General features: G+C 40.0%; 1 protein-coding gene across 1 annotated transcript in view; it reads left to right on the top strand.

Annotated features, from left to right (window-relative positions):
* Positions 1-27,563, top strand: part of LOC122812280 (venom factor-like) — a 2,973,268-nt gene that overhangs the window by 1,799,364 nt on the left and 1,146,341 nt on the right. Inside the window, exon 19 of the mRNA XM_044084681.1 lies at positions 16,375-16,460. Coding sequence (XP_043940616.1) covers positions 16,375-16,460 — 86 coding nt within the window. The remainder of the gene's footprint in view (positions 1-16,374; positions 16,461-27,563) is intronic.

Below are 27,563 nucleotides of genomic sequence, written 5' to 3'. Positions count from 1 at the left end.
TTGATATTGCCTAAAACAACAGCATGAGGAAAACAAGGTTTTAGCTAATATATGAAAGCCTAAAGCAAACAGATGCAGACCATCCCTGCAAAGCGGAGTGGTATGTCTTCCATCTCATCCCAGGATAACAAAATATTGTACCCACTTCAAATGACACCAAAAACTATGCCAGTTGGTAAAGTCAATTATCTCCTATTTTGTGGCATCATTCTTGCAAAAGGTAGAATGCTACTTAATGCTAGACTCATGCCTACCTTGAACACGAACTACAGAGCTCCATCATGTCTCTCTTTATATGGTCCAGGGAGGTGTATCTCTGGTTGTTTACACTTACATGGACAATGACTAAGTCATACTGGTACTTATGGTTCAATGGCCTGAGTACATCTGTGCATGCTCTGTTGGATCCTGACCCCTGACAGGCAGCTGACTCTCTCCTTACTTATTCTGGTGAGTGAAACATCTATGTGTCTCACATTGAAGTCCCCTATTTCCAAAATATTGGGCTGTGTGATTATTTGCCATATGGCCTTAGAAGTTGAGACATAGTAAGTTGAGGCCTTTGGGGTTTAGGAGGATTAAGCTCCTAAGTATATGTTGGGTCTACTTGTCTGATACAAAGTATATGTGGTGAGTATGGTTTGTGTGTTACAGACAACCAACCTGTTTGGTATTATAAGTGCCTGTATATGAGAGACATGCCTTCAGTGATATTATGTAACTACATCTATCATATAACGGATACGTTTGTTGGCTGTCAGTAAACATAAGACAATTGCTACATTTCTACAGGATCCATATCCTTAACTCCAGATTTTATCTGATAATCATTAGGAGATAGTACTTGAAGTGTCTAGAGTTGACTAGCTTGGGTGCTGTACAAATACAGACTTCAATCAAGGCTATCTCAGAATAAATTCATGGTGTGCTGCTCCTGAACACACAAAGTAGTTTCTTTTGGCACAGCTAAGGCCCGGGGAAAATTGAGAGGTAGTTTCATAAGAAAATTATGTCGTACAATACAATACAAACATGACTCAAAAAACTACAGCTTTACTCCATCGCATATCACCTACTTAGGGGCGATCTCTGCCTAACATACAAAGCTATGTCAAACCCAGAGCTGTTGGACATGCTCCACTTAAAGAAATACCAATCCCTCCGAGCTACACGCTCTAGGGACCTTAACCTTGTCACCACAATAAACAGAACATGTTGGAGGGATAGATTCCTGTCCCAGAGACTTCCCATACTCTGGTACAGGCTACCTATCTATATCAAACAAAGCTCCTCATTAGCACTCTTCAAGAAAAATCTTGATGATTGGATGGGAAATGGGAAATTCACCCCGGGGATCACTTCTGTAGCTCTGCTCGACAGGGGCACAGGAAAATAATTTTCTTGGGTGGCGAAAGCCAGGGTACATTTTTTGGCTAGGCTTGTATGGGCCCTAGGGCCGATAGCCTAGTACCTACCTATGAACCTAAAATTTTTTTTTCTACGTGCATGCATCTATACAGAGCAGTGCGAACTGCAACTAAATGATCAGCAGCTTTGCACAAATGCAGTAACATTTTTACAAACAGAGAAACTGCCTAAACAAACAAAATTACCCCCTGGCCAATCAGGAAATTTACACTTAGTGACCTCTAAAGTAGTTTCCAGCTCAGAATGAGATCAGGCTACTACTCTCTGCTGCCACTAGATGCAATCCAAACCCTTCTTAATGAAAAATTACTAGGAAAAGTACAAAGTGCAAAAAGAAAAAGATTTTTTTCTTTTTCAGCTACAACTTGGACCAAAATAGAAACTACAAAACTGTGAAATTAATCACAATAGTAAGAGAAAAATGTAATAACAGACTGATATAGGTGCCCTATTTACAGCATTGAGGCTATATTATTTCTAATATCCACAGTTTTAGGTACATTGTTCACAGATTAAAGTATAAAAAGTATCTATAGTTGTAAGTCATTGGGAGAATATTAGGACATTTCTTTACACAAGTTAGGTTTTGCTACCGAATCAGGAAGTGCGAGTGATTCAACCATTATAACTGAAGCAAGTACAATCAGCTTCTTTTTAAAAATGTCCTTTTAAAGTAAACAAATATATAAACAGTATTGTCCTGATTTCTGCAGGAAGGTGGTTTCACATAGCTGGTCCAAGTTTTGAGAAAGCTGTTTCACCCAGTGCAGTTTTGAATTTTGGTTTAGAGAGAGTTAAACTATTGTCTGGAGCTTCCATGAGGGCATAAGTTTGATGTCTGATCAATGTTTTTTTTTTTTAAAAAGGGACACTGCAATCACCTTGAACAATTACACACTGAGTATTGGGGTAACTCTGCTGTGTACCAGTAAACATTTGATGAGTTCATGTAGGCGATAGAGTGGGTAAGGTTGTCAGCAAGAAGGACGTATCTACAGATTTTATTTATTGCAGTCTGAATTTTGTGTTCAAGTTAGAATGAAAGGTGGTTATGAAGCCTATATTCAGTTTTTGATATGAGGATGTTTTTTTTTTTTGCTACAGAAAGCTAGGCAGTGGGAAAAAATATATGTAATATTTTATGAAATAGTTTTAGCCATACAAGAGTTTTGCCCACTACGTTGCTAGATTATTGTGAAAAACTTGGTAATTTCCAGGTGTCTTTGCTCAGTAGCTTGCAGTCAAGTAAAGCCATTGTTGTCTTTGACTGTTAATTGGTAGGGTGTCAAGTAATTTCTGGGATATGCAGAAGGAGACGTTACTGGGTTATTCAATAGTCTTGTTATACTAAGTCCAATTGCATAAGGCTGTGAAGCACGTTTGAAGCCTTTATTATAGGTCTGTCAGGTTTTTGCTGGACTTGAGTATTGAATCATCAGCATATATTACCATACTGAGGTTTATTAGGTCATATGTTAGATCATTGATGGAGAGGAAGAACAACAAAGGACCCAAGAATAAGACTTGGAGAATATCTGATGTTAAGTTGTCAATCTGGCCTTCATTCTTGCTGGATGGGTTCGGAGCCGATCCTGCGGCTCCGGCTTCTCGCCAATACTAAAGCTTCGAGCTAATTCCACCAGCTCAAGAGAGCTCCCCTTATATCATACAATGCTAGAAGCGGTAACTACTCAGATCTCGCTTTTGCCGCTTAGCTGACGAGGTGCTTCTTCTACCTGTGTCCTCTGGCAGGTTGAGTACGTTTTCTTGTTCAGAAACTTCCAATTTCAACCCTATTTTTAGTATAGTTCTTATTTAAAAGTATTCCATTAGTTTAAATCGGGTCCCCTCTTGTGTTAGAATTCCTTTTTATTCCCTTTCTTAACTTTAGGCCTTTGGCCCTCTCCCTCTCCTTCTCCCTAGTCCTTTCAGTTGTGACTGGATTTTTATTTTTGTTAAGGGAGTGCTCTGTAAGTTGTGGCTTGTGTTTTTCTTCACTCAGCTTTTTAGGATGTCTAAAAGACTCAAGGTCTCAGGCTTCAAGAAGTGTGATTCGTGCTGTCAGAAAATGTCTCTGACAGACGGTCACACTTCTTGTGTATATTGCCTGGGACCTTTGCACCTGCAGGACTCCATGTGCTGTGTGCTATGCATTCAGCCCCAGAGTCCTGCAGAAAATGCAAAACTAAATTGATTCTACGTGGCTTGTTAAAGCCCTGAAGGCCCCCGACCCAGGTGTTCAGTGTCAGGAAGCTCTTCTAAGACTTCCAGACCGTCTGGCCCAGATTTCAGAGCCGTCCCCTGGAAGCATTAAAAGCGGCCGACATCGGCTACCTCCGCTGAGCCGATGTTTCAAATCTTCATACCATCACCATCATTCTCGGCTCCGGCTGGAGCCGAGGCTGACAAGATCAGTCAGCTCCGAGCAGAGGCTTATCGGAGCCACGCTTCAAAGAAGAGGTCTAGGTCCCCTTCCATCGTGGCTCCATCCATTCGCTCCGATCTCCTTCTATCGGAACGGAGCCATGGGTCTCATTCCTCGTCCTCCAGGCTGTCCGACCATGATTTACAAAGTGTGGTGAGTAGACTTCTCAAGTCCGGTGGCACTGGCCCAAATGCTGCATACAGCCCTACTCAAACAGTCATGCGGCTATTTCCATCCCTGATTTTATTCCTCCTCCAACTCCTTTTGAGTTCGAGCCGAGGCTCATTGGAGCCGTAACAGCCAGTGTGGCAAGCCGGAGCCGATACCTTCCCTTTCGGCCCGCCATCTGCTCCGATTTCCTTATTGGAGTGGATCTCGTGCCGGAGCTTTCCTGCATCGGCTGCCTGAGGGGCGAGTGGCACCGGACCCTTGTCCGACCCTGTTCTCCCTCTTGGAGCGCCGGGCGCTGGTAGGAAGTTCGGCTCCGACATCGGCCTCGGAGCCATCCCTGTCGGTGCTGGGGTGTCCTTGCGATATCCTCGGAGAGCCGGGACCTCCGGCCTGTTAGCTTGATAGGGGCGTACCCCTTCGAGATCATCGCGGAGCGCAAGCTAGACTCCAGTGTCTACCCCACAATGCGGCTCCGGCCAGCTCCTCCCTCTTTCCCAGTGCCTGCGGTGATTTCTACCTCCATCCCCTTGTATCAGACCAAGCAGAGAGCCAGCTCCTCAGGATTTCCCATTGGAATTTCCTCCTCTTCCCGAGGCCTCTCCTGATCTGGTGGTAGGAGAACCCCTTCGAAGACCAGGACAGTGCAAGAGGAAGCACATTGATGGCTCCTGGAGTCTATCACCTCTGACACTGACTTGGTGGAATCTGAAAGTTCCCCTCAGTCCCTCTGAGGATGTCTCCTTTGCTGACGCCCTTGAAATCCTGAACAGAGGGGGGAACTGGCCCACCCTTAACCCTTCAGAGGATGAGTCAGTTTACCTTGAGGCATTTGGCTCTCGCCCTTCCACCTCCTGGGTGTCCTCTCCCTTTGACCCCTTATGGAAGTGGTGGCAAGGAAGGCTTGGACGGCCCTGATTCAGTGGAACTCCCAACCCCAGGGAGGCTGCCGTCAAAATTTATTACTGCCCTAAGGAGAACCGAGTTTCTATCAAAAAGGTGTCTCTGTTGATGCTATGGTGGTGGCCGCAGTCCACCAAGAAGGAGTTAGTCTCGATCCTTCGGTACTCTGTCCATCCTCTCTAATAAGGAGTCTAGGGACCACAGACAGGTACGGTAAGTGGATGTTTTCATCAGCAACCTTTCAATGCGGTCGCTGAACTTTTCTTGTGTCACTTCACGTCTGCCTCCAGAGAGATTTTGCTCAAAGATATGGGTGAGGCTATACAGGATCGAACAGCTGAGGGGTTCCAAGACAAAATGAACTCCCAGTTGGCAACCCTGAATTCGATTGTTAACTCCTCCATGCGGCTTATCTCATATGCTGCTGATGGGGCTTGAGCAGAGGGCCGCAGGCACAGGTGTAGCTTTACGATGTCACGCTTCTGATGCGGCTTTTGCAATTTTATGGACTTTCAAGGCGCCCTTCACCACCCCCCTTTGATGGCTCAATATTGTTTGGTCCTCAGATGAAGGGATACATTGACTAGGTGCGAGGTGGAAGGTAAGACTCTCTCTGCCGTGGGAGTCTGTTTTTCTACCCCTTCTAGACCTTATCCAAAGGTCAGAGGGAGGAAAATGTGGTTCCAAACCTCAGGGAGTCTCATCTGATGCACATAGGTCGGGTTCCCCTCTAGAGGCAGAGGGGAATAACAATAGACTACTTCCCTAGAGGCAGAGGAGAATTCACCAAAACTAGGTAGCAGAGAAACTTTCTCCTGATAAACCTTTCAGAGCATCCCTGAGGAGCTGCCCGGCTGTCCACCTTCTGGAGGCAGTCGGGAAGATTATCACTGTACCCAAAAGCCTGGCCTTTCCCCCACTCAAGCAAGACAAATGGGTACAGCCAGTCATATCCGAGGGTTACAAAATTCCCCTTTATTCACATCCCATCCCAACCCAAAGGATCCCTTCCAGACGCTCAACCCAGTCTAAGGGAACAAGCAGCACTAGGAAATATCAAAGCTGCTGCTATCAAAAGAGCTATCCAATCCAGTCCCAGCAGACCAGCAAGGATCCGGAATCTACTTCCAAATTTTTTGGTACCAAAAAACAGGGGACCTGGAGCAACCTATACTGCTGGATCTCAGTGTTGAAAACAATTATATCAAAAACAAAATTCCGGATGGTCACGCTACAGTCCATTCAACCCTTCTTGGAAGGTCAGGACAATTGGATGTGCCTCGATAGACCTTCAGGATGCGATGACTACCACTAATAAAATGCGACAGACGGCCTCCAGATGGTTTCTCCTACTTTGTAGGCTGGGGAGCCAGTCACTACTCAGTTCAGATCCCTGCCCTTTTTGTCTCACTACAGCCCCTAGAGTGTTTATACCAAATGCATGGCAGCAGTGAGTCAGCGGGCTCACTTGAGACGTCAAGAAGGATTCCAGGTGTTTCCCATATTTAGATGACTGGCTCCTACCGCATACACCACCAGACATCAACTGCTTTATATCCAGAGACTTCACCATCCAAACTTGCCAAGCTCTAGGCATTTCAATGAAATTTGAAAAATCTGCCTTGTAGCAGCCTTGTCAATCTATTACCTTTTATAGGCTCACCTTAGACACACTCAATCTTTCCGCCAGACTTACAGAGCAAAAGAGTGTTAGATATCATCGCGAAAGGCAAGTTTAATACCTTTTGATTACAGTGCAACAAAGGTCAAAGCCAGGGTAGTCTTGAAGGTATTAGGACTCATGGCAGCTTACTATCACCCTTTCTCCCTTTAGCTCGTTTCTGCATGAGGATCCACCAATGGATTAACTGCTTTACCAATGGTCCTTCCAACAGCTCCGATGTCTCACACTCATATTAATAACTCAATCATGCAAAAAGAATCACCTGTCTTGAGTGGATCCGCATCACCTCAAGTTCTCCAGGGACAGACCTTTCATTCCTCCCCCTCAAAGTCGCCCGATGACAACGGACATACTCCCTGATTGGGTGGTGGGGGAGCATTATCAGGGCAGAACTTAGTCCAGGGCACGTAAGCAACCTTTCTCGAAAGTGCCACTTGCACATAAATGTCTTAGGAGATGAGAGCGAAGTGCTTTTTAAGCGTTGCAAAGCCCTTCAGGACTCTCTTCCCCACCAGGGACTATCAGCTGCGAATTCAGATGGACAACATGTCGTAGTGTGTAATTACATCCAACAAAACAGAGCGGAAACCAGATCCTACCACCCTTCTTATGTCGAGGCACTCAGACTTTGGCAGTGGGCCATTTTCTTCTCAGCGCTTTTCTGATATAGCAACGCGACATTCTCGGTGAAGTCCAACGTGATTGCGGACCAGGATTTGAGCAGGGCCTATTCTCATGCCCCACGAAAGTGGTCTCTTGAAGAAATCCAGTGCTGGAAGAAGTCTTCCAAAAGAAATGGAGGCCAGCCTTGCTGCAGTCTTTTGCTACTCCCCAAAACAGCAAGTTTCACCTAACTTCTTCTTAATCATCTTCCCGTTACCCAGACCATCCCACCAGAGACGGCTCTAGTCCACGGTGTGACAGCCCCGGGGACTTCTGTATGCTTTTCCCTTTTTCCACTGATATCTCGAATTGAATTCAGAAAGCTATCACCTTGGAGAGTTACAATGATCCTCATTGCCCCTTACTGGCCTCGACAGATATGGTTTCCGTTCCTTCCATCACATTGTTACCTGTTGGAGCAGCACAGCATCTGGACCGGTGCCAGATCTTGTTGACTCCACCAGCCGGGCCAGCTGCACCACTCCTTCATTCTCTCAACTACTCACAGCGTGCAGGTTTCTCCAATTCCTACCCCTACCGGAAGCTTCCCTTAATCTCTCTCTCATTCGGGTCGAAACATCCTGGATAGCCTCCTCACAAATCTTCTACCAGGAAGATTTATAATAGTAAGTGGAAACGTTTTCCTTCTGGGCAGCATCCAAAATATAGACCCCTTCACTGCACCTATCCAGCTCTATCCTAGACTTTCTGGCAGAGCTCTTTCATTTTAGGCTCTTCTTCATCTACCATTAGAGTACAATAGCTGCTATATCTAATTTTTCATGTAGATTGTCTCAGACTCAGTATCATGTCCCTTAAGCTCTGCCAAAGCCTTTTTAAGAGGTGTTTTTCTGCTCAAGCCCCAATCAAGATCCCACCTCAATGGGACTTGAATTTAGTTCCTACTGGCATCCTTGATCCTCCCCTTGAACCAGCGGCTTCATTGCTGCCCTCTTAAGCTGCTCTCATAGAGAAACACTTTTCTAAAGTAGCCATAACTTCAGCTAAGAAGAATTATCTGAACTTCATGCTGCTCTGTGCAGTCGTCTCCTTACTTAGTTTTCCACAAAGACCACGGAAAACGATGTCCAACCGTATCACAAACAACTGGAACCTTCACCTGCTTGTCTTTCCAGCAGCAAACCAAACAGTACACAAATCCAGAACTATTATTGTTTCTCTAACACACTGATTAATTTCTCTCTATCATAGACAAAGATAAATTAAATTACCGCTTTTCCTATTTTGAAGAAATTTTAAATTATTTTTCAAAAAAGGGCCCCCTAATTTTCCCTTTAAATTTTTAACAAAAACGAAAAACTTTTTCCCAATTTTTTCCCAAAAAAATTCCTTTTTTTCAAACCCTTTATGGCAAAATTTTTTAACTTCTTTTTAAAAAATTTTTAAAAATGCCCCTTTTTTCCTTTTCTAAAGGGAAAAACCCCCCCTTTAGGGGTTACTAATTTAGTTTTCCCCAAATTTTTTTCCCCCCTTGGGCCTCCTCTACCTTCATTTTAAATTCTTGGGTTCCTCCAAAACCTCCACTTTTTCCCTTTTGAGCTTTCCATAAAAAAAGGTTGGGGGGGCTCCCAACAAGAAGAAGGGGGTTACAATTAACATTAAAAAGTTATGCCTACCCTGTTATTTAGGCCTTTTTCCCCTTTTTCCCCCTTTTTAGCCCGGGCCCCTGGGAAAAGGGGGCCATTTTTCCCCAAAGTTTTAAATTATTTTTTTTTTTTGTTTTTTTAATTAAAATTTTTAATTTCTTTTTTTCCCAATTTGGGGACCAAAGCTTGGTTTAGTTAAACAGATTAAGTTAGCCCCTTTGGGGGAAGGGGGGGCCCCGAGCCCTGGGTTGTTTATTTTTTTTCAGGGAATGGGAACCCCCCAGCAAGGAGGAAAAATAAATAAGTTTTAAAATTTTTTTTTAGTTCCATTTTGGGGAAAATAAATTTTGCAAAAAAAATTTGGGAAAAAAAAGAGTAAAAGCGGAAGGTTTTAAAAAAATGATGTTAAAAAGAAAGGTTGTTTTTTTTGAAAAACAAATCCTTGAGCCGTTTGTATTTTGAATTTTTGGCTTAATTTAAGGATTATTGCTAAAAAATTGGATGTTTTGCATGAGGAGTTGTTTATATGGTAAAGTAGTTTGTAAACAAAAAATTTTTATTATGGGTAAAAAATATTTAAATTATTTTTTTAGTTTTGAATTAGGGGAATTTTTAAAAAAAAAAAGGGGTCCTTTGAAAAATAAATTTTTTTAAAAAAATTTTAACAAAAGAGTGAAAAGTTTTTGCACTTTTTGTCTTTTAGTGAACTTTTAAAAATTTTTTTGACTTTTTGGGTATCCTCTTAAAGCCCCGATGTGTATTTAAAAGGGTTTGTTATTTTTTTTGGTTTTCAATGTTGCCATAAACAAAATTGTGAATTTTTTATTTTTGGGAAAAATAGAGATTTAAAATTTTGACTTGTATATTGCAGCCCGTTTAAAATTTAATTGTTTGAAAAAAAATTTTTTCTTTTTTTAAATTTTAAGTGAAATTTAAAAAACAAAATTTTTTTTTATCCTTTGCCCCATTTTTTTTTTCTGAAATTTTTAAAAAAGTGTTGGGTTTAAAAGAAATTTCTTCCCTTTATATGCGTTTTCATTGGGGGCCTTTTCAAAAAAATCCCTTTCTAGTTTGATCCCCCTATTTTCCTTACCCATTTCCAGCTTATAGTGGACTAAATAGTTTTATAAACATGGGTTATTAATATATTAAATCCCCAAAAACACTTGGGAAAAAATGGGAAATTGGGGAAAAGCCATTTTTATTTTTTAATTTTATATTTCCCGCCCCCTTTTTCCCCATTTTTCATTTATTTTGGAAAAATTTGTTTCCTTTCAAACCGGGTTAAAAAAAAGCCCATGATTTCTACAAACCCTTTTAAGGTCTCATTATTGCCCCTTTTTGTTGTTTGCCAAACACAGTTGCTTTGTGCATATATTCGGTTCAAATTTTTGGTTTTCATTTTTCCAACATGTTACAGGTGTTTATTATTCCAATTTAAATTCCTTTAAATTTTTCTTTATGGAATTAAAAAAGTTTTAAACAAAAAAGTGCCCCGGTTATTTCGCTAATTTCAAATTAATTTTAAAAGGGCACTTGTAAACAAGAATTTTCAGCAAAAGACCCCCACGAGTATTTCCCCTTTTTAAAAACTTATTGCCGGGTTTTCCTTTTTTTCAATTTTAAAAAAAATGGGAAAATTGAAAAAAAAAAAACTGAAGTCAAGGATATTTCCCCAAAATCCCAAATGGAGGGGCTTCCAAATTTAAAAATTTTTCCCGGATTTTGCCCCCTAAGGTTTTATTATTCAAAAATTCGATTTATCCGGGATAACATTAAATAAAAAAAATTCCCTTTTTTTTAAATTTTAGGGGTAATTCCTTTAGTGAAGGGGCTTTTATTTAGAGTTTTATCTTTTTTCTTCAAAGAAATAAACTTTTTATTTTTTTTTGCTAAGTTTTTAAAAAAAGAAAGGGGGACATAGTTTTTTTTTAAGGTTTTTCCCGAAGTGAGAACCCGAATAATATAGTTAGGTGTGGGGGCGGGGGGGCCCTTTCAGGAAGAATTAAAAATTTGACAAAGGACAGGGAAAAAAAAAAGCTAAAATATACTTACAAAAAAAGCAAAAAATAGAAAAATTCAAAAAATAAAAACTTAAAGGCATCAAATTTATTTAATAACCCAAAAAAAACATCAAAAAATGAGAAAGAACCCGAATTGGGCTTTCATTTTTTAAAGAATTTTATAAAATTAGTTTCTTAAAATAGGAATTATTTTTTGTAAAAAAAAAATTCCCGTGATTCTTCCCTGAAAACAAACTTTTTTAGATTTAAAACTAAAAAAAAAAGGAAAAAGGGGAAAAAAATTTTTCAAGCTTTCCCCTAAAGTGTTGTGAAGAATTTAGAAAAGGGAGTGTGGAATTTCGGCCCCCCCTTTAAGAAAAAAATTTACTAAAAAAACCTATGAACCTTTTGTAAAAATTGGCCCCCAGGCAGAAAAACACAGGGAGGGGCATTTTTATTTAAACCCATTTTGGGCCATTTTAACCAGCCAACAAACCCCCTTTATTTTTTAAATTTTAAAGGGCCAATCACCCCCGTGGAGGAAAAAAGTAATGGTGGAGCATTGGGGACAGAAATGGTTATATTGGAGCCTTTTACGTTTTTTTTTCTCTTGTTAAAGGGTTTTAGGAACTGGGGATTTTTTCCGTTTTTAAAAAAATTTGGAAAAAATCCTTTTTACTTTTGATTTAAACCCAAAAAAACTTTTTTGTTTTAAGTAAATTTTGAAATTTTTATGTAAAAGCAAGGAAAGGTTGCATTTAGGCCTTTTCAAAAGTTAACATCTTTTTTTGCAATGTATTCTTATCACGTTTCAATATTTACAACAATGCACCAACTTTTCAGTTGGAGTATACCCTATTTTTGCACTTGGAAGAAAACCTTTTTTTTTAAATTTTTTATGTAAATTGAACACTTCCCCTTTTGTCCCTTTGGAAAGGGGTTTTAAAATTTGGGTTGTTTTACAGAATGGTTTTAAAAAAATTTGGAAAATTGTAACCCCGGTTCTGGGGATGCTCTTTTGGAAAAAATGAAACTGAAAAAACACTTCTTCTCCAAAATCGGGGGGTAATTTTTTGTTGCCCCCCATTGAAGCCCCTTTAATTTTTTTGTTTTTTTGTTTTGTAGAAGGGTTTTTCAAATTGAAGCCTAAAAAAAAGAAAAACAAGGTTTTGCTAATTTGAAACCAAAGAAAAGTGAGAATTGAAAACAGGGGTTTTTTATTATCCCGGATAAAAAAATTTTCCCCTTCAAAAAAAAAAAACTAACCCTTTAAAACAAATTTTCCCTTTTTTTGTGGCTCATTTTCCCAAAGGAAATGCTACAATCTAAATCCTACCTTTAAAACCCAATACGATCCCTAGTTTCTTTAAGGTCCAGGGGGTTTTCTTGGTTTTTTACATTTCAGGGCTATAAGCTACTGGTATTATGGTTCTGGCCTGAACACGGATTCTTTGGACCGATGAAGGAGTCCTTTTATTATTCGGGGAAAACATCATTTTCTCAATTAAGCCCCCCCTTTTCCAAAAAATTTTCTGGGATTTTTGCCTACCTTTAAAATTGAACAAAAAGTTTGGGCCTTTTTTTAGGGGGAAAAACCCAAATAAGTTGGCTACTTGTCATAAAAGAATTGGGGATGGTTTTGTTTAAGACCCTTTTTGGTTTTTAAAAACCTTATATAAAAGCCTTTTTAAATTTTGAAATCTCAAAAACGGGTGTTTTTTGGGTTGAAAATAAACGTCATTTTTAAGGTCCAACCGAAATTTTTTGAAACAAAGGGTAATTTGCTAGGTTGTATTTGGGGCTGCAAAAAAGCTTAATCAAACTATTCCAAAAAATTTTGTGCTGCTCCCAACAACAAATGCTTTTGGACAGCAAGGGGGGGAAAATTTAGATTTTCAAAGAAAAATTTTTCACAAACAAAAAACTGATCAAAAAAATTTTCTCCAAAATCCCTCAGGGATCCCCAAATAAGATTCCCCCAAAATTTAAAAAAAAAAATCAGAAATTTTTTTCCAAAAACCCCCTTTTGTTTTCCCCCCAAAAAAAAAAAGTTTAAAAAAAATCCCATAAAATTTGAAAACTTTGGGGAAAAAACCCAAAAATTTTTTTGGGCCAAAAAAAAAACAGGGAATTTTGGAGGCTTTAGGGTAGGGGAAGCCAAATTTCCCTTCCAAAATTTTTTTAAATGTGATTTTAAAAGAGCATTAAGCAACTAAATGATACACGAAAATGAGAAATTTTTCAAAAAAAATGTAAACAAACAAAAAAAACCCCCCGGAATAGGAAATTTTAAAATACCCTTTAAAAAGTTTACCAGAATGGATCACTTTCCCCTTTAAATGCAACCCAAATTTTAAAAAATTACAAAAAGACAAAGTGCAAAAAAAAAGGAAGGACATGGAATTACAGGGATTTGATTTAACCCGCCCAAAAGTTTAATGTAAAAATAACCCCCTCCTTGTACAGGGCCGGGTGGTCCCGGGTAAACTGCGGAGTCCCCCAAAGTCATCCGTGACTCATTTTTAAAAATACTTTTAAAAGATTTTTAAAAGCCCGTGCTCGAACTTAAAAAAAAACAAAAACAAAACATTTAAAAGTTTAAATGGAGGCAATAAATTTAAAATATAAAATGAGGGTGAAAATTAAAAAAAAGCTTTAAAACAAATGCTTTCTGGAAATTTAAAAACTTTCAAAAATTTTAGGAGTTACCAAACATTTGGGTTTCAGGGAAATGATTAATAAAATCCATTAAATGTTAAAATTTCCAAACTTTCTTAAAATTAAAAACACAGGGAAATTTAAAAAAACTGAACCAAATTTAAAAAGAAAAAGTCCCCCCCAAAAAATAAAAGCAAAGGTGCTTTACAAAGCCTTTAAAAGATTTCTTGGGGAAAAAAATAATTAAAAAAAGCAAACAGCATTTGGGAAACAGAGGGGTTTGGTGAACCTCAGCCTTGGAAGTTTTCCCCCTTTTCAGTCCCCGTAGACCAATTTTTTTTAAAATGAAAAAAGCAGGGTTTTTAAGGGCATTTTCCTCCTTGTATTTTGTGCTTGTTGGACATTTTTACGAACCAGTTTTTCATAGAGTAACCTAGATTTTACCCCCCATCAATTAGGGGTGTTTATAAGTTCAAATTAAAAATCTTTATTTTCAAAATACATACCAGAATTTACCTTGAATTAACCAACTCAGTGCCTGTTTTTTCAAAAAACCCCCCCTTTAATTCTCCCAAACTTTTCATTTCCCTCCGGGTCTAAACAGATACCCAAAAAGAGGGTTTGGAAATTCTACTCACAAATAAAAAATTTCTTTAGCCAAAGCTTTTAAAAAAAGCTCTTTTTTTTCTAAAATATTTAGGAAAAAAACCCAATTTGAAAAAAGGGAAAAAAATACGGGTTTAATTTTTCTCTCATTGGGGGGGTATCCCCCTTTTCTTCAAAGCCCCAATACTCCTGCCAATTTTTTTTTTTTTTAGGGGGCATCAAAGGGGGGAAAAGGGTGCAATTCTCCAACTTTTATTTTCTTTCGCTTTTTTTTACATATTAAGCAGAACCAAACAAAAAAAACTTTATATTTAAATAAAATATTAAATATAAAAAAAAAATTTTATAAAAATTTAAATTTAAGTTTTTTACAAAATTTTTAAGTATAATAAAGCAGGCTTTTACCGATAAAAAAACAAAATACTTAGTTTATCCCGAAGGGCCCCCCAAATTTTTCTGCCGCACAATTGCAAATTACTTTCTTTCCTGATAAAAAAATAAACCAAAAGCAATTCATTCCACTTCACAAAAATTTTCCCCAGCTAAACCCCCCTAAAAATCCAGGGGGCCCCCCAGTTTAAGTATTGATAAAGACTCCTTTTTAGGGGGAAACTTCAGTGAAAAATCTTCCGCATTTGTTCGTATTGTTTTTTTCTAAAGGTCCAAAACTTTTTTATATTTTTTAAAATTATTAATATATTTTTAAATATTTTATTTATGGTTGTTTTATTAAATCAGCCCAAAAAAAAAAAAAAATATATATATAATATATATTATATATATATATATATATAAAATATATATATATATATATATAAAATATTATATATAAAATAAGGTTTAGCAATTTTTTTTTAATTTTATTAAATTAGGGGATTAAGTTAACGTGGGTTTCCTTTATTTTAAAGCCCCTTTGAAATTTTTTGGGCCCCTTTAGGACAACTAAATCATTTCTTTATGGTAATAACCTTTCCTAATTAAAATACCCAAAAAAAAACCACCATTGGGGTTCACCCCAACCCCCCTTTAAAAAAAACCCCCTCCAGACGCATAATGGGGTGGGGGGTTATTGAACCAAACTTATTTCCTTGCAAAATTGGCCCATTTTTTAATATCTGCAGCAAAAACGGGAAAAAAAAAAAAATATTAAAAAATTTAAAAAAAAAATTTTAAAATTTAAAATTTAAATAATTTAATATTAATTGGGTTTTTGGGGTTTGGGTTTTTAATTTTAAAACCCTTTTAAAATAATTTAATTTTAATTTTAAAAATTATTATTAATATAAATTTTAAAATAATTTTTAAAATTTTAAATTAAAAAAATAACCGGGTAAAAAGGGAAAGGAAATTTTGAAAATGTTAAAAATTAGAATTAAAGTTTTCATGGAATCCCTTCTTTGTGGGTGGGTTAGTAAAGACCCCTTTTTGGGAAAAAGATTTAGTTCATGTTCTAAAGCATGTTTTACTTTTTTTTAGGGTGTTTAGGAATAAAACCCAAATCATAGGGGACAGGTATTTAGTTTTTAGGACAAACAATAAGTGGTTTTTTGGGTTTTCTTTAGCCAAAGCTTTAAAAAGTTAGTCCATCAATAAACACCCAAAAACCCCCCCCGGAGCCAAACCAAAGGGCAAAAAGCCATCAGAAAAATATTTAGTAAAAAAGAAGAAAAAAGAAGTAAGGGTTTTCCCGTCAATCCTTAAAAACTGTTTACCCATATTTGCAAAAAACCCATTAAACTACTTGCGCAACATGAACAATGGGGATTTTTATTATAGTTGTGAAGATACTTTACAAGTAAGCTTTTGGGGTGCTGAAAATTAAAAATATTTTTTGTGGGAATAAGTTGGGAAAGTTTGGAAAATTCAATATATAATTTTCATTAGGGAACCGGGGATTTTTTTAGGGGTTTTAATGGCTGTTAAATAGAAATTTTAATTGTTTTCCATGATTTTTTTTAAATTTTTGTTATGGAATAAATTTAATTTTAAATACAGGGTTTTTTCGGTTTTGGTTAGGGGGGGGAAAACAATAACTCATTTAATCAAGCCTGAAAGCTCTCCTAAATGTGTCAGTAGCTCATTGGTCATTTTATGTCACACAGAACTAGTTAGAAGACTCATACCTATTTATGAGACATAATTGCCTTATCCAGTAGTTAATCATCAGTTCACCTGAATGTATGAATATAGAAAGTATGTTCTGCTGATCCAAGTCCTTTTTATTTCTAGGCTTGCTACCCACATTAAATCTGTGCATTTACCAGACTCCATAACTACTTGGGAACTGCAAGCAGTCAGCCTAACCAAAAATAAAGGTATGAAAATTCTGCACTTATATAGTTGTGAAGATACTATGATCAAGTAAGGCTAAGACTGCACTGAAAATTCTACACTTATCTTATAGTGAAGACACTTTAAGTATGTGAAGACAAGACAGTTCTGTTACCTTCACAGTAATGCATTTAACTATTTCATATAGCTGCCACAGTGATAAATAATCATTAATGGTTATAATCTGCCTGTCTGTTGCTCAGATAGCAGCCAAATCAAATTATGTGTCCATGAAAACATTACCAAGAATATAAAGTAAATTTGAAAAACATAAGAATCTTCAACTCAAACAAACTTTACCTAACAGTTTAATTTCTCCGGCTCTTTTGGATTTCTAGTACCACAACGAGAGTGTACTCCATTCCTAAGTCAAAGCATGATTAAGGTTCATGAAATTAGTATTGCTTCAATCTTTGATGTTAGCCAAAAGTGTTCTTTGCAGCACTCATAATGTGTCCAGAACTGACTCCTCGAATTCATGTGGAGTTGCAAGTATTGGTAACATATCTAAATATAACTAACTTTTTTTTTTTTATGAGACCCATTGCTCCTGCTACTATTGCAATTGTCTGGATATCCTTAATCGGGTCTATATTAGAACATCGAAGTTTCAAAACTTCAAATGTTGTAATATTGAACCCTATTCAGCGAAAGCTGAAAATATCGAACATACAGAACAGCAACTTTTTTCCTAGGGAAAAAATCTGCTGTTCCAAAACACATACACACAACACAAGCACACCAAACAAACAGCAAACCACACACATACACCTAAAATCTTACACCTAACCCTACACTAAACTATACACACACCACTATCTATCCACTTACCTTAACCCAAACCCTAACCCTAAGGTCCATCACTATCGCACACTCACCTCACCTGCGCACAAACCCTAACTCACCTACCCCGCCTTAATCCTCACGTCCACACAATCGCACACTTACCTGACCCACGCCCTAACCCTAACTCACCTAACCCGCCCTAACCCTCACATCCACACAATCACACACATACCTAACCCACTCCCTAACCTTAACTCACCTAACCCGCCCTAACCCTCACGTCCACACAATCACATACATACCTAACCCACACCCTAACCCTAACTAACCTAACCCGCACTCAATCGCACACTTACCTGAACCCGACACGTAACTTTCCACCACAGCACTGGAAATACCGAAGCAACAGAAATGGACAACCAAATTCTTTCCCTAGGAAAAAATTTGGTTTTCTGTTGCTTCGATATTTTCAGCTTTCGCTGAATAGGGTTCGATATTACAACATTCAAAGTTTTGAAACTTCATTGTTCTAATACAGAGCCCCTTAATCCACATTGCCCTCATTTCTGCCTGTAAATCCTAGTATTTTATAACTTTGTGTCTTTCTGTACATAGGACAATGTAATCACTGGGTGTACCAGTTTCAATGATCAGTGTTACTTTTGTTTTCTTTTCACAAACTACTGCATCTGGTTTTCTCACATCTGTTTTCTAAACTGTTGGTAATGGGTGATCCCATGTAATATAAACTTCATCGTTTTCTATAATACTTTGTGATTCATGTTTCCATTGCTTCTCATCTTCAGTTTTGCGATGTTTGCACAATTCCCAATGAAACAATCTTGCCACATTATAATGCACTTCAGGATGCAGGCACTGTGCCATTAGAATATCACAAACAGCAAAAAGATATTCGACTGTTTCCAGTTCTTGTTTATAGAACCTGCATTTGTCAGTTTCTCCAACATGTTCAATTGGCTTTGTAAACCATCGTGTATGTAGTCTACTATCCTGGGCTGCTGATATTAACCTTTCATCTTTTGTTTTAAATTCACTTTCCCTTAACTATTCCTGTGTCAGATTCCGATTGACATGCGGTTGTTCCAGGAGTTTTCTGTAGTTGCAACTATATTTATATTTTTTCCATATTTCTTGCCTTCTTATCTGATCTTTCTCCTTATAGTCTTTCTTTTGATTTTTTTGACACATTCAGTTGCTGCCTGATTTTTGTCTACATCTGGTTTGATTTCCATTCTCACTTGACACAGATATGCTTCTGCTAAACTAAGCAGGAAAGTCATATTAGGCTTTTTCTCCTAATGTTTAAAAACTTTCACTGTGTTTGGATCTGGTGAGATCAGCAGATATGTATGCAATTCTATGATTTCAGATATATACATGTAATCAATTTTGAGGAAGCCCATACTTCCTTCAGAACAAATAATATATAGTCTTGGTATAGACTGATTTTTATATATCATTTGATAAATGTGAATCATTTTTCTTACTTTCCTGTCCTACTGATCCACTACCTTTTAGGGCCAATCAGTCACTCCAAAACTGTAATTTAAAACAGGAAGGGCAAATTAGTTTACAGCTTGGGCTTTGTTACTAGATGTCAGGTCTGTTTTCAGTATTAATTTTAGGATTCTAAAATATTATTTAGTGAATTTTGTTCACATTTGTTCATGTTTTATTGTCACTCATCTGTTGTCTTTTCATCCCACCAAAATAAACACATTCTTTCAATTTTGCTTTTGTATTACATATCCCCCTTTACTGTTAACTTATTTATTACCAGTCTCCATAGGAAATCCTGACACCACTTTTTCCTTACTTTAGTGGCTATAATAAATTATTCTGGTCATTTTTCCCTTGGATTTACATAATTTATTTATTTATTTATTTGCATTTGTCCAGCTGGGCCAGAAGCTATTTTCAGTGGAGTCCCAGGGAGAAAAGCTCCACATATAAGGCATTTCACATACAATACAGAATTTACATTAACAAAGACATTTAATAGACATTATTGGCAGCTTATACAATTGGTGAAAAAACAGTACATAAGTAATCATTCTCAAATTAAAGATATTATACAAGCAATACAGAGTATATACATGAGAATATTCCATATGAGTAGTTTTGAGTTACCAGAATTTATATAGGGCACTTCATGCAGTGGGTGCAAAGCAGATACAGGAATTAATTAGAGACTAGGTACTTAAACTTTTCACATGTTTAGGAGGTGTAATAGCTGAGCAATAGGCTATATGAGTCCTGTTGCAGGAATCAGGAAAGTCTTTGGATATTGTTGCAGCTATAAGTGTTGGTATGATATTAAGGTAGGCTGCGAGAGTACCCGAATGTCTCACCTGGTTCAATGGTAGGTCTATAAGGGTTAGGAAGAGAAGGAAGTTGACAGGAGGAATCAATAATTTGACAATGAGGGTTAGTATAAGAGGGAAGTGGGCAGGCTGGAGAGGCAGAGTAAGTAAAAAGACAGGTGGATGTGAAAGGAGGATGCCAAAGTTGTAGAGTGGGGGTGAGAATAGTTGTGATGGTTGAAGTTAGGTTATATGAGATGTGGTGTTAGCATATGTGCACAGCCAAGATGAAGAGAGGTGTTGTTTCAGAGATGCCTTGAAGACGGTTACCGAGCAGGTGGATCTAAGTGTTGGGGGAGGGAGTTTCAAATTTTGCGATGGTAAAGGAGTAAAGCATCTGGCCAGTCAAAAGTTTGGGTTTTTCTACATTTACGAGCAGTTGGTTGTTGCATCGGAGTGGTCTGTTAAGATGGTATAAATAAAGCATCTGACCAGCCGAAAGTTTGGGTTTTTTCTACATTTATGAGCAGTTGGTTGTTGCATCGGAGTGGTCTGTTAGGATGGTATAAATAAAGCATCTGACCAGCCGAAAGTTTGGGTTTTTCTACATTTACGAGCAGTTGGTTGTTGGATCAGAGTGGTCTGTTAGGATGCTATAAAGTAAGTATAGAAGATAGAGCAGGGCACATGGATGGATTTTGAATGAGTGTGTGAGCTGTAGTTAGTTGGATAAAGGTGAGATAGAGAGTTCAAGCCATTTTAGGTTGCGTAATGATAAGCAGTGGTAGGACGAGTAGGAGGCGTTAGTTACAAACTTAGCAATTTTGTTGTAGCATGAGTCTAGTTTGGACTTTATAGAGGACTAAATGTTGGTGAGGAGGGGAGCACTGTATAAAAGAGAGTGTAATAGAAAAGAAGAGGCAAGGAAAGTCGGACTGATGCACTGAGTAGATGTTTGTGCCGGTAGAGAGTGCTAAGCTTTTGATGTCTTTTTGACATTGGACAGGATGTGCAGGTCGAATGTGAGGTTTTCGTCTATGATGACACCTAGGAGTTTTGTGCTAGGTACAATGTCGATGATGGTACCATTTAGTGACTGAATTGTTGGTAAAGTTCTCTTTTTGTAGGGGTATGGACTTTTTGGGGCAAAGATTACTAGTTTGGTTTTTTTGGGGTTCAGTGCAAGATAATTATTAGACATCCAAATTTCAGTGGAGGTGAGGGCATTTTGGGTGAGTTGGTATAGGTCTGAGGAGTTGTTTGCAGTGCAGATGATAGTGGAGTCATCTGTGTACTGGATGACTGAGCCTTGAGAGAGTGTGGTGTGGAATTTATTGATAAATATGGTAAACAGAAGTGGGCCTAAAATGGAGCCTTGCGGAACACCAGTGGTGGTGTTTAAGAAAGGGGAGTAAGAGTTCTGCTATTTAGTTGATTTTTGCCTGTTAATGAGGTAATTAGTGAACCAGTTTAGAGTTTGAGGTGAGGTACCTGTGTTAGAGAGTTTTGTTAGCAGGGGAGAGTGGGATATAGTATCAAAAGCTTTAGAAAGATCAAGAAATAGTGAAGATACAATTTTACCAGCATCACGGGCTCAGTTGACAGTGTCCATGAAGGATATGAGGGCAGTGGTGGTACTATGTCCTGGCCTAAGTCCGTGTTGGGTGGGGGAGAGAATGTGGTTATAAGTCAGATGGTGAAGAAGTTGAGAATGAATACATTTTTCCAGAATCTTAGAGATGGGTGATAGTATAGCAATGGGGCGGAAGTTGGTGGTGTCAATGTTGGGGCCCCCCCTTATGTAGAGGGAAGATATAAGCTTTTTTCCAGATGATGGGCATATAGGATTCTTGGATAGATCTGTTGAGAAGTATGCTGATAGGGTAAGCGATTGAGATGGATGAGATTTGCAGGTATTTGGCGGGAATATTGTCAGGGGCATTTGTGCATGGTTTGAGTTTTAGAAGCTATTTTTTAATAGTCGAAGTGGGTATAGATGACAGAGTAAAGTTGGGAATAGGGGGTGTACTGATGTTAGCTGTAGAGAGGCCTGTTGTGGACAAGCTGGTCTTGGGAAAGGTAGTGGTCATATTAGTTATAGTATCTATGAAATAGCAGTTGAAGGTTGCAGCAATTTCAATGGGTATTTTATTTGTATCTGGGCAAGGATTATTACTAGAGCCTGAGTTTAATAAAGAGTTGAAAGAGCTCCAGAACTTCTTTGGGATTTGCTTGTGTTGATTTTGTAATGTAAGGTAATGTTCTTTTCTGATTTCTAGTACTAGGCGCATAACCTGGTTTTGGAGCTGTTTGTATTGGGTGAGGTCAGATGGGTTTTTGTTTTTTTGCCAGATTTTCCATGATTTGTCCCTGCGTTTCATGAGATCCTTAGTGGATCTTATTAGTCAACTATCCTGGTTGGTCTTTACTCTCTTTTATCTAAGGGGAGCGAGATTGTTTATTATGCTGAGGAAGGGTGAGTTGAAGAACTCAACTGCCTCATCAAGAGGAAGTGATTTTAGTGCGTCCCAGTTAATGCTAAGCAACCTTTGGTTAAAGCTAGATGGACAGAACTGAGATTCATCTCTGGTAACCCTGTACTGATGTTTATTAATTGTTGTGGTACATTCACGTTGTATAAAGCTCTGGTAAGTGGTCACTTGTACTATTAGAGAGTGTACCAGTGGACGTAATCTTATTTGGGTCAGATACTAAAATCCAGTCTAGGACTGAGCCATTAGTATTAATTTTATTAGGCCTGGTTATGGTGTTAACTAGCTGGGTGAACTTATATAGATTGATATTGCAGCAAGAGTGGTGTGGGGATATGTCTAGCCAGTTGATATTTATATCTCCCAGTATGATAGTGTAGTAGATGCCCACTGCATTATTATACCACATCCTCCTATCTTTCTCTAAATCATCAATTCTTATTTTCCACATTTTTCTTGATAATTTTTCATTTCTTCATTCACATCTTCGTATTCTGTTTTTCTTATTCTCATTAATTCCCAAATTTTCTACTTATATTTAAACATTCTCATTGTTAAATTCTCAATCTGAAGTAGTTGACTTCATTTGGACTTCAACCTGTGGGTTACGGATCCATAGCAGATCTGACTTGGCCGCAAAACAAGCATCTGATCCGAGCTCCAAGCTGCTCCCCTTACCCACAATGCCACTGTCTCCTTCCTCCCTTCAGATCTCGTTTGCCGCTGAAAAGTAAGCACTGTGGTCTGAGCTCTGAACATTTTTTCTGGGTAAGTGTGTATATTTTGGACCCTTTTCTATATCTTTAATCTTTCTAACTCTATCTCTACTTTCTACCTCCCCACCCCGTGTTTAGTTGTTGAAAAAAAAAAAACTCTTCTCCTTTCTGTTCCCTTTCCATATCTCTTGTGGATGTGTGTGTGTGTGGTTTTGTGGGGCTGTCTTTGGAGTATGGCTGATACCTCAAAACCAGGTTTTAGGAAGTGCACAGAGTGTGGCCATAAACTGTCCCAGCTGATGGCCACACTCTATGCATGGTATGTCTGGGGGCTGCTCATCTGCTTACCTCCTGTCCTGTCTGTGCAGGGTTTAACCCAGTGGTACTCAAGGACAGGAGAGATAAGCTTATTTTGAAGGGCTTACTTCCTTCCTCGGGGAAGGTAGCCCCTGGCTTCTGCATTGGCCTCAACTTCTTCACTTTCCCAGGCCACTGGGACTCAAACTCTTACTAAGAGGCCCAGGGAATGAAAGAAGCCGAAAAAAGATAGGCCTAAAAAGCAGTCACCTGACTTCTCAGCTCTGGCAGGACCTCCGCCAAAAACCAGGCCAGCAACCAGACCAGGATCTCCCTGGCTCTATTCTCCCAGGTTTTCCCCTGAGCCAGAAGAGTCCTGGATTCGGTCTCCCATTCAGGCTTCCCCTCATCAGCACTCCAGACCGGTGTCAGTAGCCTCCTCCTCTCACTCTACCCAGAGAATAAGTGAAGCAGAGATGGATAGGATGATGCAGAAGTTTGTCCACACCCAAATCCAGATGGGAGTCTTACCCATCCCCTCTCCCTCTGGAGCAGGGAGCTCGCAATCTTTCTTTACCCCGATTACTCCTTCTCCGATCTGACCTTTGGTTTTGGAATGCTTAGATTCGAGGACACTTGGAGTTGAGGGGTCAGCACCAATGGTACCTTGTACCCTGATGCCAGACATTGCCTTGGGTGTGTTGGATCTGACCTGGTTGGATCCAAGCTCTCAGAGCCGTAGCCTCAGCATCAGATCCGAAGGGTTGCTGTCAGATCTGAGTATGTCAGAGCACAGTCTTCCCCTCAGCATTTTGGCTCCTGGAGTCTTGGCTCTGACTCCTCATCAGGTCAGAGGAGGACAGCTCCTTCTGGCACTTCTCAGGATGTCCATTCTCCTTTGGCCTTTGACATGGTAGAGAAGGTTTTCGATGTTGTTGAGAACCTTGACCATCTCATCCTGGGAATCCACCCCGACTCCCTCTGTTTTGGGTATGGCCCCGGCCATCCTGCCATCTCAGGGACAGCCTGCTGCCAGTTTGCCTCAGGAAGCTCCCTCTTGGGAGCAGAAGGATGTTTGCAAGTCCTCCCCAGAGATTCCCACTGAGGAGATCCCTCGCCAACGGAAGTGCAAAAGGAGGCACTTTGACTCCTCATCGGAGTCCCTCACCGAAGACACTGATTTGGAGGAAGGGAAAGGTTCCCTGCGGTCAACCCCTGAGGATGTCTCCTTTGGAGACATCATGGAACTCCTCCACCAAAGGGGAGTTGGTCTGCCCAAAAACCAACCCTGGAGGAATCACTGTTCCTAGAGGCATTTGGCACAGGCCCATCTACTTCCTGGGTGTCCCCTCCCACTGATCCCTTAGTGGACCTTATAACATCTCAGGTGTGGAAAGAAGCAGACACAATGGAGCCCATCCCAATGTGCCTGGACAAAGTCCTTAGCCCCCCTTCAGATAGGATGCTTTGGAAAAAAGGGTCCCCAGTTGATGCTATGGTGGTGGCAGCTACCACTAAAAAAGAGCTTGCTTAGGAGAGCTCTTCGGTCCATCCTCCTGACCGAGAGTCAAGGACAATGGATCGATTCAGGAAGCAGGTGCACACTTCAACCACCTTCTCAGTAAGAGTGCTGAATTACATGGCACATGTGATTTGGCTGCAGCAAGATCTAGTAAAAGAAATCGCTGAGTCAACCCCTGGAACCATGTCGGATGGAGACAAGAAGGCATTTACCACTCGAATGGGCACTCTGACGTCAGTCACTAACACATCCATGTGTCTCCTTTCCCATGATACTGAAGGAGCCACTAGGGCTGCTGGTACAGGCATTGCCACCAGGCGACATGCCTGGCTCCAGCTATGTTAGTTCTCAGAACCATTTATGGTGTCATTCACCAATGCCCCGTACAACAGTTCTTCCCTGTTTGGGAAGTCGGTATGTTGTACTTTGATCCAGAGTGAGAAGGACGGGAAGACACTGTCTGCCATTGGGATCCACTTCTCTTCCCCTCAAAGATCATTTTCTAGTAATCAGCAAGGGGCTAAGAAGATGTGGTTCTGGAAGTCTCAGGCATTTTCCAGGACACTGAGGACTCACCATCCCCTAGAGGCAGAGGGGGTTATGATAAATGCCGCCCTAGAGGCAGAGGGGGTCAGAGAAACTATGGGTCTGGAGAAACATTCTTGGACAGAACTGGGCAGCAGCCCCTCCTCCCTGGAGGCAGTCAGGGGCCAGTTATCGCTACACCCAATGGAATGGGAGTCCATATCAACAGATCCATATCAACATCAGCAGATCATATCCAGGGGCTATTCATTTCCATTCCTCAAACCTCCCCTTCAACTGAAATACCTCACGGATGTCCCACCCATACAAAGGGAGGAAGCAGCTCTAGAAATAGAAAAGCTGCTAATAAAAAGAGTCATCCAAACTGTCCTCCCCAACCAGTCTGGATCAGGCATTTATTCCAAGTTATTTTTAGTGGCAAAGAAAATGGGGGACCTAAGACCCATTTTGGATCTATCCACCTTGAACCTGTCAGTTGCCAATGCAGAATTCCAGATGGTCACACTTCAGTCCATCCTGCCCTTCCTGTAGGCAAATGACCGGATGTGCTTGATTGAACTCCAGGATGCATACTACTATATCAAGATTTACAGGTGCTCTCGGAAGTTCCTCTGCTTCTGGCTAGGAGCCAATCATTATCAGTTCAAAGCCTTTCCCTTTGGTCTCACCACAGCCCCCAGGATGTCCACCAAGGTGATGGCAGTAGTAGCGGCACATCTGAGGCTTCAGGGTATTCAGATCTTCCCTTACTTGGACGATTGGCTCCTTGCTTCCCCTTCCAAGCATCAGCTTTGTCAAGCCAGGGATTATTTCCTCTCACTAACACAGAGGCTGGGCATCACCATCAATCTCAACAAGTCATCACAGGTCCCTGTTCAAATCTTAGACTTCATTGGGGCTTGGTTAGACACTAACCAGACAAAAGATTTCCTTACCCCAGACAGAATTCACAGCCTAAAGATACATGTTCTTTACATCCTTCAAGCCCAATCTCTGACAGCAGAAGCAGTACTGAGGGCGTAAGGGTCTATGGCAGCCATGATCAACCTGCAACCCTTAGCGTGCCTTCACATGCAGATTCTTCAGTGGACCCTTGCCTTTCAATTGTCCTTATTAGATCTGCCAGTGTCCCATCCTGTTTGAATCTCCTGAGTGTGCAGGGACTCTCTTCTGTGGTGGATTCATTCCTCTGGTCTAGTCAGGGGATGTCCCAAGACCACAGTGACCATGGATGCCTCCCAGCTGGGGGGGGGGGGGCACTGCTCAAGAAGGACAGTTCAAGGCACATGGTCCCCTTCCGAGCCCAGTTTTCATATCAGCGTCCTGGAGATCAGGGTGGTGTTTCTTGCATTGCAGGCTTTTCATGCCTGTCTTCCTCTAGGGATGGTTGTTATCCAGACAGACAACATGTCGGTGGTCTGGTACATCAACAAACAGGGGTGAACCAGATCTTACCCCCTTTGTCATGAAGCCATGAGAGTGTGGGAATGGGCAATCTCCACAGGACATTTTCTGGTGGCAATGCACATTATGGGATGGTCCAACATTCTAACGGACAGGCTCAGCAGATCTATCCTGATGCCCTATGAGTGGTCTCTGAATCCTTCAGTGGTGGAGCAGATCTTTCAAAAGTATGATCGGCCTTGCTGCGATCTTTTTGCATCTCCTTCCAATGCGAAATGCAGTGAGTTCTTCACTCTGAAGCCCCCTCAGAGGGAAGCCCCAGAGATGCTCTGATTCATGTTTGGCCTCCAGATCTCCTTTATGCTTATCCTCCTCTGCCCTTGATATCAAAATTTCTTCAGAAAGCTTGCAGGTTGGGGAGCTTTGTGATCCTCATTGCCCCATTCTGGCCTCGCCAAGTCTGGTTTCCCTCTCTATGGACTCATCTAGTAGTTCCACCGTGGACGTTGGATCCAGTTCCGGATCTCATTTCTCATCCCTTGGGGATTTCTTATCCAGACCTGAAAAGTCTGAAGCTCACAGCATTGCTGCTCTAGTTCCCATGATTATTAGGACTCCATGTTTATCTTCTCCCATTAAAAACATTTTGGTGGCGGGTCACAAGTCTTCCACCAGGAGGGTATACTGTAGTAAGTGGAAACATTTTTCACTATGGGCCTCGCAACGTGCATTGGATCCCTTTACTGCTCCAGTGTCTGTGGTGTTGGAATTTTTGACAGGGATTTTTCAGCAAGGTGCAGTTCCTCCACTGTCAAAGTTCAACTAGCTGCAATTTGTAATTTTCATGTGGGGGAAAATATGATTTTGTTGGCCTCTTCTAAACTTTGCAAGGCTTTCCTTAAGGAGACCTTTCTTTTGAGACCCCCGGTGAAGGACCCTATGCCTCCGTGGGACCTTACTTTAGTGCTTCAGGCTTTAGTCTCACCCCCCCTTTGAACCT

The sequence above is a fragment of the Protopterus annectens genome, chromosome 9.part0 (assembly GCF_019279795.1).
Source record: "Protopterus annectens isolate FY-2018-M chromosome 9.part0, PAN1.0, whole genome shotgun sequence".
In the NCBI taxonomy this organism is placed as follows: domain Eukaryota; kingdom Metazoa; phylum Chordata; order Ceratodontiformes; family Protopteridae; genus Protopterus; species Protopterus annectens.
This window is presented reverse-complemented; position numbering and strand designations above follow the sequence as displayed.